Source organism: Elgaria multicarinata, chromosome 5 (assembly GCF_023053635.1).
Source record: "Elgaria multicarinata webbii isolate HBS135686 ecotype San Diego chromosome 5, rElgMul1.1.pri, whole genome shotgun sequence".
NCBI lineage: Eukaryota > Metazoa > Chordata > Lepidosauria > Squamata > Anguidae > Elgaria > Elgaria multicarinata.
The window spans coordinates 135,208,471-135,224,173 of record NC_086175.1 but is presented as its reverse complement, the minus strand read 5'-3'; the positions used below and the strand labels follow the sequence as shown (position 1 = coordinate 135,224,173).

Below are 15,703 nucleotides of genomic sequence, written 5' to 3'. Positions count from 1 at the left end.
GAACAGGCCCAAAGCTTAACTAGCAGAGTTTTACAGTCATAGAATTAAGCTTTTCCTGCCCCCAAATTCTGAGTTTCTTTTAACAATGGAAAGATCAAGACAAAACGAAACAACTTGTTTAAGCGATGCCCAAATGACTGATGAAGTCATTGCCACAACTGTGGAGATTATCACCAGCTTTAATGCCTACGAAAGAGTATTTTGTCTACTTTTAAGTATAATTAGAATTGTACAATAAATTTTAAGCAAATGGCGTAAGATTATACATTTGAGAATACAACTAACATTTTTACAGAACCAGGAACAAATATTAGCACTTGCAGAACACAAATGTATGAATAAGACAGTTTAAATCCGTTCAGCTCTGCCCTACCGTCTTTTCACTGACAGTACTTTTTCTTCTTGCATGGCAGCAGCGACACCTTCTGGTAGGGCTGCTACATAAGACATTTTCTAATTCCAAGCAATACTTCCAAGAAAATTTAAGCAGTGTTAGAAGGCGGGAACCCTTAGGAAGCTCAGCAAGTCCAAATCATTTCCTACAGCTGGGTGTCTTGAACTCACGCTATGAGCCCTCACAGTCCACTCAACAGTGAGCTTCAGTGAAAGCAATCCATTCACACATTCAAGGATCACAGTGCTGAGCTTGGTACCTACAGTAGCCGAAATTCCTGTGTCTCTTCAGAAGAGTCAGTGGGTATTCCCAGGCGACAAGAGCCTTACAGTCAGCCCTGCTCAAAGTTTAGCTCCCTCAACTGTCACCAGGCAACAGTCCCTCCATCCAGCGGCAGCCCTAGGAGCCGGGAAGCAGGGCCGTTCCATCAGCTCTGTGGAGAGACCAGCTCCCTTTGAGCGCTGCCTCTCCTGGAACTGTTTCCAGCAGGCCGCTTTAAGAACTACCCTTTAACTAAGAGACCTTCAGATAATGAGCAGTATAGAAATGGAATAAATTTAAGAATTAGTGCTAGAGGTAGTTCCCCCCCACCCCGCTTCCCTCCCCACCCCATTTTTCTTTCGTGCTGTGTATTTTAGATGGCAAGACTGCAGGAAGAGACTGTCTAGTTTTTAATAAACACATTTTCAGCTGACGGGCAAAGTAAACATGCTTCAAATAACTTAATAAACAGGTTGATGACATTCAACTTCAAATCTGCATGAATGAGTATATGCCTTCTCCCTTCCACTGCCTCATGCGCCTTGTCAGTCAATAACTTCCTCTGGAGTGTCTAACTAGCAATGCTTATGAAATTGTCTCCATATGAATTCCAAAATTACCTGATCTTGTTTCTGGAGCAGCAATCTGCCTTTCTTCCATTTTTATTTCCTGACTTCAGTCAAACCTCCAAGTGTGCACAGTTTGTAGCACTGTTCAGACACAGGTTTTCTCCTCACAAGTTACTGATATTCACCCGTGCATATGTGCATGGATTAACTAACTCACAGTGCAAAAAGGAATCCTTAGGTAGCACACTACTCATGTGCTAATTGCAAAATTAATCATACATTTCTCTGACTTAAACTGGAAGGAAAGCAAAGTAGAATTCACAAGAAAGTAACAGAATGGAACCAAACAGGAGGTGAATTACAGCTGTAAAGGTAACAAACAAAGCAAACAGCTGTTCCAAACATGTTTTGAAAATCTTAGAATCATAGAATAGCAGAGTTGGAAGGGGCCTACAAGGCCATCGAGTCCAACCCCCTGCTCAATGCAGGAATCCACCCTAAAGCATCCCTGACAGATGGTTGTCCAGCTGCCTCTTGAAGGCCTCTAGTGTGGGAGAGCCCACAACCTCACCAGGCAACTGATTCCATTGTCGTACTGCTCTAACAGTCAGGAAGTTTTTCCTGATGTCCAGCCGGAATCTGGCTTCCTTTAACTTGAGCCCGTTATTCCGTGTCCTACACTCTGGGAGGATCGAGAAGAGATCCTGGCCCTCCTCTGAGTGACAACCTTTTAAGGATTTGAAGAGTGCTCTCATGTCTCCCCTCAATCTTCTCTTCTCCAGGCTAAACATGCCCAGTTCTTTCAGTCTCTCTTCATAGGGCTTTGTTTCTAGTATGTAATTCATAAATTACATACTAGATACTTTATGTAATTCATAAAGTTACATTCATAAATATAACTTTATGAATGGAGTGTTTATGCTCCTTACAGGTGACTGCTGAAAAGAACCCTCATACTACAGCTGACAGAACCAGATTGAAGACTATTCAATCCAACAGAGCATATGTTTGATTATTTCGTCAAAACACTGGCTTCTTAGGCATAAACATCCCCTTGAAAAAGACACGTTTTTGAGTCAGTCACAACAGCTATAGTTGGTTTTGCATTAAATCCTCTCATCCTTATGCCTTACCTGCTCCAGCTACAAAAGCACATGGGTAACTTTGGCAAGTGGCCCCCAGCTTAAAATTCTTCTTCTAGTTCAAAACCCAAATGTCCTCCAGATACAATGTAGGACTAGAGCAGCCTTCCTCAACCTGGGGCGCTCCAGATGTGTTGGACTACAACTCCCAGAATGCCCCAGCCAGCTCTTTTCCACTTTTCGCAAGGCTCGGTGCTTGGCCCGTTGTTGTTTTCTTTATACATGTTGCCCTTGAGTAAGCTTATTCAATCTCATGGCCTCCAATATCATCTGTATGCCGATGATACACAACTATATCTCTCATCTCCGGAACTTTCTCCTGATGTTCATGATCGTATCTCATCATGTCTTTCAGATATCTCAGCTTGGCTGCTTCATCGTCGTTTGAAACTTAATATGGCTAAGACTGAATTGCTTGTTTTTCCTCCTAAACCTTCTCCTCACCTCTCATTCTCTCTTACTGTCAATGATGTTACGCTTACTCCGGTCAATGAAGCTCGTAGTCTTGGCTTGATATTTGATTCCTCGCTCTCCTTTAGTCCTCATGTTGAGATAGTAACTAAATCCTGTCGCTTTTTCCTGTATAATATTGCCAGGATTCGACCATTTCTGTCTCTTCTGCCAAGACGCTTGTTCATGCACTGGTTATTTCTCGGTTGGACTACTGCAACCTTCTTCTCTCTGGCCTTCCTTCTTCTCACATCAGTCCGTTGGTTTCTGTTCACCACTCTGCTGCTAAGATCATCTTCTTGGCTCGCCGCTCTGACCATGTTACTCCACTGCTGAAATCTCTTCATTGGCTTCCAGTTCACCTCAGAGTCCAATATAAACTTCTCCTGTTGACCTACAAAGCTTTTCACTGTCTAGCTCCTTCCTATCTTTCCTCTCTCATCTCACACTATTGCCCCGCTCGTGCTCTTCGCTCCTCTGATGCCATGCTTCTCGCCTGCCCAAGGGTCTCTACTTCCCTTGCTCGGCTTCGTCCATTCTCTTCTGATGCCCCTTACGCCTGGAATGCTCTCCCAGAACATCTGAGATCAACAAGTTCAATCTCAGCTTTTAAAGCTCAGCTAAAAACTTTTCTTTTCCCTAAAGCTTTTAAAACTTGATGTTACTCGGACTTTAGACTGTTAGTTATACTGTTAGTTTTTCCCTACCCTGTGCCTGTTTACCCTACCCAGTGCCTGTTTGCATTCTCTCCCCCTCCTTATTGCTTTACTATGACTTTATTAGAATGTAAGCCTATGCGGCAGGGTCTTGCTATTTACTGTTTTACTCTGTACAGCACCATGTACATTGATGGTGCTATATAAATAAATAAATAAATAAATAAATAAATAATGCAGGAATCCACCCTAAAGCATCCCTGACAGATGGTGGTTCAGCTGCCTCTTGAAGGCCTCCAGTGTGGGAGAGCCCACAACCTCACCAGGCAACTGATTCCATTGTCGTACTGCTCTAACGGTCAGGAAGTTTTTCCTGATGTCCAGCTGGAATCTGGCTTCCTGTAACTTGAGCCCGTTATTCCGTGTCCTGTACTCTGGGAGGATCGAGATGAGATCCTGGCCCTCCTCTGTGTGACAACCTTTTAAGTATTTAAAAAGTGCTATCATGTCTCCCCTCAATCTGCTCTTCTCCAGGCTAAACAGGCCCAGTTCTTTCAGTCTCTCTTCATAGGGCTTTGTTTCCAGACCCCTGATCATCCTGGTTGCCCTCCTCTGAACACGCTCCAGCTTGTCTGCGTCCTTCTTGAATTGTGGAGCCCAGAACTGGACGCAATACTCTAGATGAGGCCTAACCAGGACCGAATAGAGAGGAACCAGTACCTCACGTGATTTGGAAGCTATACTTCTATTAATGCAGCCCAAAATATGCTCACTAACTGTTTACTGCAAAAGGGTTAGTGGCCTAACCATAACTTAGGCCTTAGCTAGACCTAAGGTTTATCCCGGGATCGTCCCGGGGTCATCCCTGTTCATGACACACACGCGATCCCGGGAGCAGGCAGGGAAGACCCTGGGACGATCCCAGGATAAACCTTAGTTCTAGCCAAGGCCTTAGTGTGTCGTCTGAACACACCCTCTGTGATTTTTACTTTGACCGTCTCACAGATAAACAACGCTGCCCTATTTCAAATGATTGCTTGTCCAAAATAAAGGATCCCCCATCCTATGAAACAAGCAAGTCTGAAGAAGACCTGAGCTGCTGCAATAGTTAGTGTAGAGTAGACAATAGCTGGTTAAATATACTACTGATTTGATCCAGCAAGGATCTTCCTTAATCTTTTTGTGAAATTCCACTGTGTGTTCTCAAGTGCCTAGGTGCACCTAAGTAGCACTCTGGTTTCTAGCCAGTATTTTTTTTTCCGTAGAGAAAACAAGTGGTCCATAGCAGCAGTGATTACCAACAATATACTCAAGTTTGTGAAGATTTGTTTCATCTAGAATTTATTATCAATGAATATTAGGGTAGCACAAAAGAAAGAGGCAGAAGCAAAGAATGGACTTTGAGAAGGACCGAGGGGACAGGAGCAGGCAGAAGTAACATCGGGGCCTGCTCCTGCTGGACTCTTCCCCCCCCCCCCCCCCCACAGGGCAAACTGCCATCTTGGCCCTGTGGGGAAGAAGAAGGACCGAGGGGACAGGAGCAGGCAGAAGTAACATCGGGGCCTGCTCCTCTTGGACTCTCTCTCTCTCTCTCTTTCTCTCTCCTCCCTCCCTCTCTCCTGGACTCCTTTTCCTTGTGTGTCATGTCTTTGTTAGACTGTAAGCCTGAGGGCCGGGACTGTCTTTTTTGCTAAGTGTAAGCCGCTCCGAGAGCCTTTTTTGGCTGAGGAGCGGGGTATAAGTATGATAAATAAATAATAAATAAAGAAAGAAAGAAAGAATGGAGCATTCTCCTACTAACATCTGCCATTAGCACATCTGGCAACAATTACAAGCATTAGTCTTTTGCTATTAGCAACTAGACCATTTACACATTAGACTGTTCATGTCAAAGTTGACACCATCTCCTTCCATTGGAGGGGGAAAGCACATGCCAGGTAGTATCATCTTCAGTAAGCAGAACTCCTTAGAAGGTTTAATGTACAAGGAACAGGTCTACCAGAACCTTAGGGAGGCCTTTAAGGTTAGAATACCAAGGTGTTGAGTTGGGAGCTCAGAGCCACTACTAAGAGTTCTGCATAGCAACAGAATGTCAGACATGATGGGGGGGAAAAACTCTTGGGAAAGTATGTTATGTTCAACTGATTGACCGTGATGCTTTTTGTACCATTATGTGTGCCAAAGACTCTGGGTAAAACCCAATGTTGACGCAAGTGAACTTCTCTCCTCTCTACAGTGCCTCCCCCCAGCCCCCCCCCCCCAAATTTGCAGCATAGGATCCCTCCCCCATTCTACTGACGGAAGCCATTTCATCAGTGCAACAGGTTAATTGGATACAACCCTTCTATTTCAGAATTTTAAAAAGTTTACCTAAGTAAAGAGAAGACATCATATGAGTTACGAACACAGTTCTGATCCACCTGGAGAAGGTTATTCTTCTGGGTTCCTGAGTGGCCCTTAAAGGCAAACAAGGTAGCAGATTAAATGCCTTTTAAATGACACTGAAATTAGGTCCTATTTTCTTATTGAAATCCTTTTCACAGTTTGTCCACACACAAGAGTATCAAGGCATCTTGAAATCACCCTCTTAGACTGCCAACCATTTACATTTATCTCAAATGCTAAATGAAAAGATGTCTGTGAAACTGAAGCTCTTTAAAGGCACCATCAGGTGGAGAAAGGAGTTCTGGGGGGAAATCTAATTATTTACAGCTTTAAGTATAAACAAACTCCCTCCTCCCCCAGGGAAAGTATGGAGAGAATGTTCCTTTCTAATCTTCTAAGTGGTTAAATAAATACAATGGTATCCTTCCCCCAACAATAATTTGAGGTTGGTGCACGGAACATAACTTAGAAAGAGGAGGGCATATCCCTGCATGTATGATGGCCTCAACTGCTGAAGACTCTCTCAAAAGCCCATCAGTGACAGTTTGGGGGGAGGGGGGGTGTCACATCATGCTGAGCCTGGAGGCTACATCCATATCGGTTACTAGGTATTTATTTATTCAATATAAACTGATATGAACCTATTTGTACACTGCACTCAACATCTAAGGTCCTCCTCCAAGTGCCTACTCCGAGGGAAGCTCGGAGGATGGCAACAAGGGACAGGGCCTTTTCAGTGGTGGCCCCCCAATTATGGAATGATCTCCCAGATGAGGCTCGCCTGGCGCCAACTTTGTTATCTTTTCGGCACCAGGTCAAGACTTTTCTCTTCTCCCGGGCACTTAACAGCATTTAACAACATATGCTAAGTTTGTTTGTTTTTTAATGCCCCCCAGAACTGTTGTTGCTTAAATGGATACTGTTGTTCTATACTGTTCTTTTTATATTTTTGATGGTTTTAAATTTTGTATACTTTTTAATGTTCACTGTTTTTAACTTTTGTAAACCGCCCAGAGAGCTTTGGCTATGCGGCGGTATATAAATTTAATAAATAAATAAATAAACAAACAACATATTGATTTAAAATGGTATTTTTTTGTGAACCGCCCAGAGAGCTCCGGCTATTGGGCGGTATAGAAATGTAATAAATAAATAAATAAATAAATTTAGGCCACTTTTAAGGACAGAACCTTTAGAAAGGGATCGCTTCGAAAAGACACACAAATTCAAGGATAAAACATAATTAAAAATGTTCCAAGCTTTGTCATGTCATTACATTGTCAGTCATGTTTATAACCCATCCCTATACATGAGGTTCATGTTGATGGAAGGAGCAATCCTATGTAAGCCCCCTCGCCGACAGTGTCTGGGGATGGACGGGCATAGGATTGTTTGGTTTCTGGGATCCAAGGTCAGAAACAAAGCTCCAACTTTGGAGCCCAGAAACCGCGCTTCCCTCCCTCTCGTAGCCAGCACTGTCCTGGCTACCTCTCTGTGCCTAGAAAACAGAACATGGAGGCAGGAAAAGAGGGTGTTTCCCAGGGTTGGGGAGGGGCAGAGATCGGGGCATTGGCTTGGTGTTTCCTATGGCCGCCCCAGTCTCTTTCCCTCCCCTTCCAAAGCACCACTGCGAGACTGATGAAATTACCCATCTAGCAGCCATGTAGGGCGACTGGAGAACGGAGGCAAAGATCGCCTCTGTGCTCCAGCCACCCTGCATTGGATACTCAGCAACCTCCAAGTTAGGAGGCTGCCAACTACCTTCACAGCACTGCGCCCTAAGTATTCCCCCACACATTCCCCAAGTATTATGTATCCCCTATTTCACATACACAGCAGGTCTTGCCCATGGATTGCAGCTGTATTTCTGTGAACCTGAAACTGGATGCCCCACAAGCCAACTGCGCATGCATATTCCTGATTTTAGCAGGCTGCTTCTATGTGTACATCCCTCTCAGCACTTAACACATGCACTTGGTCTTCTGTTATCCTTTAGGCCCCAAATCCAATGAGCAAGTACAAAGTGGCCATTCAATACATGGGTTATTAACACCAGTATGCTTGTGGCACCCATCTCTATCGCTCCTTTCCACTAAAACCCAAGAAAACTGTTCTGGTTCTAAAACAGTGTCTGATGTTGGCAATGGACGGAGTGAGGGCAAGCAAATTAAAGTTTAATCCAGTCGAGACAGAGGTGCCCTCAGTTAGTCAAAAACAGATCAGAGAATAGGGATTCAACCTGTGCAGATGGGGATGACACTCCCCCCTGAAAAGTTCACAGTTTGGGTGTACTCCTGGACTCGGCCTTGGAACTGGAAGGCCAGGTTTTGGCAGTGGCCAGGAATGCATTTGCACAGCTCAGGCTAGTGCGCCAGCTGCACCCATTCTTAGAGAGTTCTGATCTGGCCACGGTCACGCATGCCTTAGTTACATTCCATGGATTACTGTAACATGCTCTACATGGGGCTGCCTTTGGAAACTGTTTGGACGCTTCAGCTGGTCCAGAATTTTATTTATTTATTACATTTATACACCGCCCCATAGCTGAAGCTCTCAGGGCGGTTTACAAAAGTTAAAAACAGTAAACATTAAAAAAGTATACAGAATCTAAAAACCATCAGAAATGCTGCAGTCAGACTGTTGACCGGGGCCGTTTACCGGGCTGCTGGCTTGTTTCCGTGCAGAATTCAAAGTGCTGGTTATGACCTACACAGCCCTGTAAGGCTTGGGATCAGGCAACCTGAAAGAACGCCTTCTCCCACACGAACCCGGCAGGATCTTAAGACCTTCAGGACAGGCCCTTCTTTTGAAACTCCTGCCTTCAGAGGCACATTTAGTGGAGACATTTTTAAAAAAGTTCTTTCTCAGGCTGTGGAACTCCATGCCAAGGGAGGCTACGTTTGCTCCCTCTCTGCTGCCCTTCTTCTAGCAGGCAAAGAGTTTTTCATTCAAGCAGTCCTTTGGTGCATAAGCAGCTGTGTTAGGTTGTATGTTGTTTTTATTGTGCTATTGTGTGTTTAACTGTGTTTCGATGCATTTGTTTTCTTACGATTTAATCAAGTTTTATTTATGACGGTAAGCCACCTTGAGTGCCATTTTTCTTGGTCGAAAGGCGAGGTACAAATCAAACAAATAAAAAACTAGCTGCAAAACCCCTCAAAATTCATCTGTTGACTGTGGGAAGCTCAACAAAGAACTTTACTGAGCCCATATCCAAATGCAAAACACTAATTACCTACCCAGGGAACTGTGAATACAGTGAATTCCACTAGTCTCTTCTTTCATAATCACGACATTTGGCAACTATGGCAAAATCAACATCTCAGGAGGAAAGTTCAGGCGTTTCACAATACATTATGGGTACCCATTAGCTATTACCCAGAAGACAGCTTCTACAAATGAAGCTTTTACTGAGCTATTGCCCAAAGTTGCTGCAAAGTTAAGTGTACTCAGAACTGTAAGTCACTTTGTGCTACGGAATGTGCTCTAAAGAGCGTGACAGGAACATCACAAGTTCTGTATCAAACCGCCATGGATGCACATCTTAATGACGGCTGCAGTGATCTTTCCCAGATGGATTCTGATCAGCATGTTCAAGTCTGTGGCTTAACTCTTCGGCATCCAAGTGTAAAACTTCCCCTCTATATAAGAAACACGAGCGGCATATATCATATATATTCTTACCTTTTGTTCATACGAGGCTCCATAATAGCCATCGTTCAGCCCAAAAATGATTTCGTTTGGGCTACGAGCATGTATCTGTTAATTAAACAGTTTCATAGATTCAGTCAGTTTTTATCTTTATATTCCAATTGTGTTCATTATTTTAATTTAATTTTATATTATCCATTAACTTACTCATTTTAGCTTATCTTTTTACTTGTTTTTATTATGCCAAATTGTGATGGCTTATCGCTTTTAGCAATGAAGATTTCATTCATTGCCTCAGCACTATTTTAGTTTTAGCACTTAAAGTAGCATTCATTGTAATAGAAATCATTTTCCCCAACACCCCTTAATTATACAAATTCATCACTGGTCCTATGGCAGGGGAGAGGAATAAGTGGGAATTTGGTTCCAGGCAGAGTCACTTCTAGGCCAACTTCACAATATGCAAGAACACAACAAAGACCCCTGTGTTTTCTTAGAGACAATGTTTATTGTACCCTATGTTTTCATCAGGGATTCATCACGTCTCCTCTTTACAGGCCTTCAGGAAAGCTCTAAAGGCCTACTTATCCCTGTTGGCTGCTAGTATTACTTGGAATTGCTGTTTTTATTGATTTTTACTGTGTCATTGTATTGCGTCTTTTATTATGTAAGCCGCTTCGGCCTTATATAATTCTAATAAATAATCAAGCTTTGGGGGACCTAAGCCTACCTCGCAAAAGCTAATGCAACAATAATTTGTTAAGTTTTTAAGATGATGCAAGACTCTTCATAGCCTACTGCAGCAAACAAAGCTGTCCTTTGGAGTTTGTCAAAACGTAAAATGACTACAAGTAGAATGAGTCTTCATCGGGTAGGCAGGTGGCCAAGTTCAGTCATCAAAAGCAGTAGCTAATTCTCACCACCCCATCACACGTCTGCCCAGCATTTACACCTCACAAAACCAGTCCTTAGAGGGGTTGTGTGCTGAGGTGTTCCAAGAAGAACAGATGTTTGCTGAAAATATATTTTCACTATCCAATCCAATGTTGCTTTATTTTACCTGCTGGCCCAAGTACTTGAGTCCATCTAGATTGACGTTCCATTCAATCAGTAGCTGATAGGTGTCATTCTTGCCACCCCATATCCTCACCACAAAACAGGACACGGATGTATCAAGGCGATCGGGCATTAGACCAAAGTCGAGACTTCGCCATGTTGGATTCTATGGATGTGGAACAAGAGACAGCTGCAGTATTCCAAAACTGTTCAAGATTTTATCTGACCATGCATTAAGCTGCCTTATACCAAGACAGACTATTACACCACTTAGTCCAATTTAAAAAAATAAAAATGCAAAGTTATCTCAAGCAGCCAGCACGGACTGCAACTGAGGCCGTAGCTAGACCTAAGGTTTATCCTAGGATCATCCCGGGTTCGTCCCTGCCTGAGCGCTGGATGCCCTGTATGGCACTTAGATGAACAGGTTTGACCCCAGGACAATCCTGGGATAAACCTTAGGTCTAGCTACGGCCTGAGTATGACTAACAAGGTTTTCTAGTCCAACCTCTCTACCACTTCACACCATCACAGTATAGACCAGGGATAGACAACTTGATGCCCTCCAGATGTTTTCGACTTCCAGTTTCATTATTCCTCAACACTGGCCATGTTGGCTGGGTCTTATGGGTTGCAATCCAAAACATCTGGAGGGTACCAGGTTGCCTACTCTTGATATAGACAATCTCAGCTCAACTACCGTTCTCTCTCTCTCTCTCATATGCACACACACACACACACACACACACACACACACAATATCCACTGGGTCCAACATGCTGAGAACTTTGATTAGTGGGTGGTTTAAAAGTACAGTAAATAAATTCGATACATGGGATCTATTAAATGAACCATCAGTAAGACCCTACTGGCCTACATCAAGCAAACCACGTAGGCAGGAGCAACCTACGAAAATGATACAAGCTCTGTCAGGGAAATTCTGGATTCTCCTTCAGCAGAGTTTCTTCCTTATTTTTTTTAGGAAAATCTGGTCAGACAATCTGCTGAAAATCCAGTCTTAGTGCAAGAAGCTGGACCACTAAACGTTGCATGTGCATAAGCCTAGCCACATCTAAGGCAGGGGTGAGGAAGTTGTGGCCCTCAAGATGTTGCTGGACTACAACCCCCATCATACCTGACCACTGGAGATGCATGCTGGGGCTAATGGGAATTGGAGCCTGACAAAACCTGAAGAGTCCCAGGCTCCTCACCCGATTCTAATAGAACCAACGCTGAAGACTACCCTATACTTTTTTCAGAGAGCTGAAGGGAATTCGAACGGAGATCCTCCTTATGTTGTGCAGACTTGGCCTACTTTATCTCAGGTAAGGAAATTATTATAACATTTCAAAACACTTCAAAGCAAACTCTCTCCATCTTAATGCAGCGATGCACACCACTTGCCAATTTACACATGAAGACAAATGGATATATTGAAATATTGTAGATTTTGGACAGAACAATGTTTCAGTAAAATACCTAGACAACTTGGAGAAAAGATTAAGAGGAAAGTTTTATCAAGCTACACAATGAAGTCAACTTACCAGAGAATTCTTTATCACTTCACTCTTATAAAATTCTAGAGAAGGAAATAAAATTAAAGAAATATTAGAGGTGAACTGCACAAGCTTGGGATACAGAGCTGGGTTTTATGACATGGAAAAGGGTCCTCGCATTTGTACGGAAGAGCAACTTTATTCAAAAGATGTTCGTTCAGCTCAAAACTATAAATAACCTATACAGAAAGTAATGTTTTGAAAGTGAGGAAAAATATATTCTAGCACTGCCTTCTCCAAAGTGGTACCCTCCAGATGTTTTAGACTTCAACTCCCATCAGCCCCAGTCAGCATGGCCAATTGTCAGGAATGCTGGGAATTGTAGTCCAAAACATCTGGAGGGCATAAGGGTGGGAAAGGCTGTTCTAGCACAACCCATTAGGCCCACCATTTGGATGTCCCCAAGGTCTTCTACTTGGCCATGGCCTCTTTGTTGTGAACAAATATTACAAGCTTACTTTCCCATCTGTGAAATGGGTATAGTCATTTTTCAATGGATGAATGAACAAGACACCACGTTACCCACTGAAACTTTAGGAACAAAGCAAGTTTCAGATACTTCCTCCATACCAGTCAGATAACTGTAACTTCCATAACTTATCAGGTAGACTTATAAATGGTAATACCCTATTTCTTCGATTCTAAGATGCACTTTTTCCCCCATATAAACATCTCTAAAAATGGGGTGCGTCTTAGAATCGCGGGTGTGTCTTAAGGGTTTTTTTCCTGTTGGTGGTACTGAAATTAGTGTGCGTCTTACAATCGATGAAATGCGGTAATCTTTTCCCCTACTCGTATGGTCACCCCACGCCTGTGTGGCCACCACACAGACAAGGCTTACTGGGAAATATGTGGATTGCTAGGAAATCCACAACTCTGTTCCATTATGATGCCAAAAGAAGGGGGGAAGCCTAGCAAGATGTGCAGAGTCCAGCAGGCAAACCCGCAGGATCAAATTGGGGCTGTGACAGCCAGCTGTACACAAATTGCATTTCAAAGGCTGTGAATGACAGGATTTACAATAAAATAAAATCATAAGAAAAGCATCAAATAGGCACGCATGCACACAGTGTATTAGAACAACAGTATAAAGTTTGTTTTAGGTCTATTGAACTGTAAGCTTAAAAGTCACTGCAAAACAATTGCTTGGCTTTAGTTCCAGAAAGGTGTGTGTGGGAGTTTCCTCCACTTCAGCAAGTATTTCATTATTTCCCTTAGCTACTAGAAACTAAAACCTCCAAATTTTTGCTACTTCCTCTTTCCCCAGCTACAAAAAAAGGAGTCTAAGGCTGAAAGTCTATACCCACTTACCTGGGAGGAAGTCCCATTTAACGGGACTTGCTTCTGAAGAGACATTTACAGGTTTGCCCCGTACAGCTACTATTCATAGAATCACAGAATAGCAGAGTTGGAAGGGGCCTACAAGGCCATCGAGTCCAACCCCCTGCTCAATGCAGGAATCCACCCTAAAGCATCCCTGACAGATGATTGTTGTCCAGCTGCCTCTCGAATGACTCTAGTGTGGGAGTATTCAACATACAACTCTGTTTAACAAAGTGGGACTTTCTTCTGACTAAATGTGCATGGGATGCCAGCGCAAGGCCAAGACGGAATCTAAATAGAGGCCCAAAGCCCATGCCATATTAATTCATCACATGAGTACTTGAGGAAAAGCTACAAATTATGGGGGAAATGCCATTAAGAACAAAAGAACATAAGAAAAGTTATGGTGGATCAGACAAGGGTCAATCTAGTCCAGCATTCTGTTCACACACTGGCCAACCAGCTGCACATGGGAAACCCACAAGAGGATATGAGTAGCTACCTACGTTCCCTAGCAACTAGTGCTTATAGGCATACTGCCTCTTAATACTGGAGATGGCACATAGCCATTAAGATTAGTAGCCATTCATAGCCTTCTCCTCCACGAATTTGTCCAACCCCCTTTTAAAGCCATCCAAAGTGGTGGCCATCACCACATCTTGTGCTAGTGAATGCCATAGTTTAACTATTTACTGTGTAAAGTACGTCCTTTTACCTGTCCTGACTCTCCCACCAACCAGCTTCATGGGATGACCCCATCGGGTTCTAGTATTCTGAGAGAGGGAGAATGATGTCACCCTATCCATTTTCTCTACACTAGGCAAAATTTTGTACAGCTCTATCATGTCTCCCCTTACTCACCTTTTTCTAAGCTAAACAACACCAGGTATTGTAAACTTTCCACATAGGGAGTTGCTCCAGCCCTTTGGGCATTTTCTGCACTTTTAAGTGCAGTGACCAGAACCATACATAACATTCCAAGTGTGGTCACACCACAGATTTGTATAAGGGGAGTAAAAACTTGGCATTTCTACTTTCAATTCCTTTCCTAATGATGCCTAACATGAAATTTGCCCTTTTCACAGCAGCCACACACTGGGTCGACATTTTCATCAAGCTGTCTACCACAAACTCAAGGTGTCTTCCTTCGTCAGGCACTGCTAGCTTAGATCTCATCAGCTTACACCTGAAGTTGGGAAATTTTTTGCCCCAATATGTATCTCTTTATACTTGCTTACATTTTTACAGTTTAAAACAAAAACATGCAAATTTGGCACCACTGTGCAAAGCATGCAGAGACAGTTACATGATTTCATCCAAATTCTTCGGAGCAAAACATTTACTATAGATCAGCCTTCCCCAACTTGGTGCCCTCTAGATGTGTTAGACTTCAACAAAACAGGGCAGCATGTTTACTAACAGGGACTGGCCAACGAGACCACATCACGCCAGTCCTTTTCCAGCTTCATTGGCTGCCGGTCCAGGTCCGGGCCCGATTCAAAGTGCTGGTATTAACATTTAAAGCCCTAAACGGCTCTGAAGGAACGCGTTCTCCCATATATACCTGCCCGGACCCTAAGGTCATCCTCAGGGGTCCTTCTCCGAGAGCCCCTGCCAAAGGAAGTGAGGCAGGTAGCTACCAGGTGGAGGGCCTTTTCTGCTGTGGCACCCTGGCTGTGGAATGAGCTCCCTAAGGAGGTTCGTTCAGCACCTAGATTATATGCTTTTAGACGCCAGGTGAAGACCTTTTTATTCTCCCAGCATTTTAACAGTCTATAAATAAATTTTAACTTGGTGTTTTAAATTTGTAATTTTGCATTGCTGCTGTTTTTATCTGGTTGAGCTTTTATATTGTATTTTACAGTATGGTTTTATACTGTTGTTTTATACTTTGAATGTTTTTAATTTTTGTGAACCGCCCAGAGAGCTCCGGCTATTGGGCGGTATAGAAATGTAATAAATAAATAAATAAATAAATAAATAAAATCAACATCCATCAGCTCTAGGCCAATGTTCAAGCATTCTGGAAGTTGTCCTCCTAAACAACTGGAGGGGACATGGATGGGGAAGGTTGGTGTATATACTGAATGTTTTCAGTACCAAATATGAGCATGAGCATTTTGTGGGAAGAAAGAAATCCAATTTGCACAGAGACACCATTGCAGCACTTCCAGTAATGCTATGGTAAATAATTATCGTTTCAAAAGGAATGGTTTACCCTGAGCCTTCTTCCCAGATTGCTTAGCTTTTTAAAATACTA

At 43.1% G+C, this 15,703-nt stretch overlaps 1 protein-coding gene across 3 annotated transcripts in view; it reads right to left on the bottom strand.

Annotated features, from left to right (window-relative positions):
- Positions 1-15,703, bottom strand: part of UVRAG (UV radiation resistance associated) — a 125,235-nt gene that overhangs the window by 92,513 nt on the left and 17,019 nt on the right. For all 3 annotated transcript variants that reach the window (XM_063127239.1, XM_063127240.1, XM_063127242.1), the window contains exons 3-6: positions 12,109-12,143; positions 10,569-10,730; positions 9,542-9,616; positions 5,843-5,928 (exon numbers count right to left, since the gene is read on the bottom strand). In XM_063127239.1, the coding sequence (XP_062983309.1) occupies positions 5,843-5,928; positions 9,542-9,616; positions 10,569-10,730; positions 12,109-12,143 (358 nt within the window). The remainder of the gene's footprint in view (positions 1-5,842; positions 5,929-9,541; positions 9,617-10,568; positions 10,731-12,108; positions 12,144-15,703) is intronic.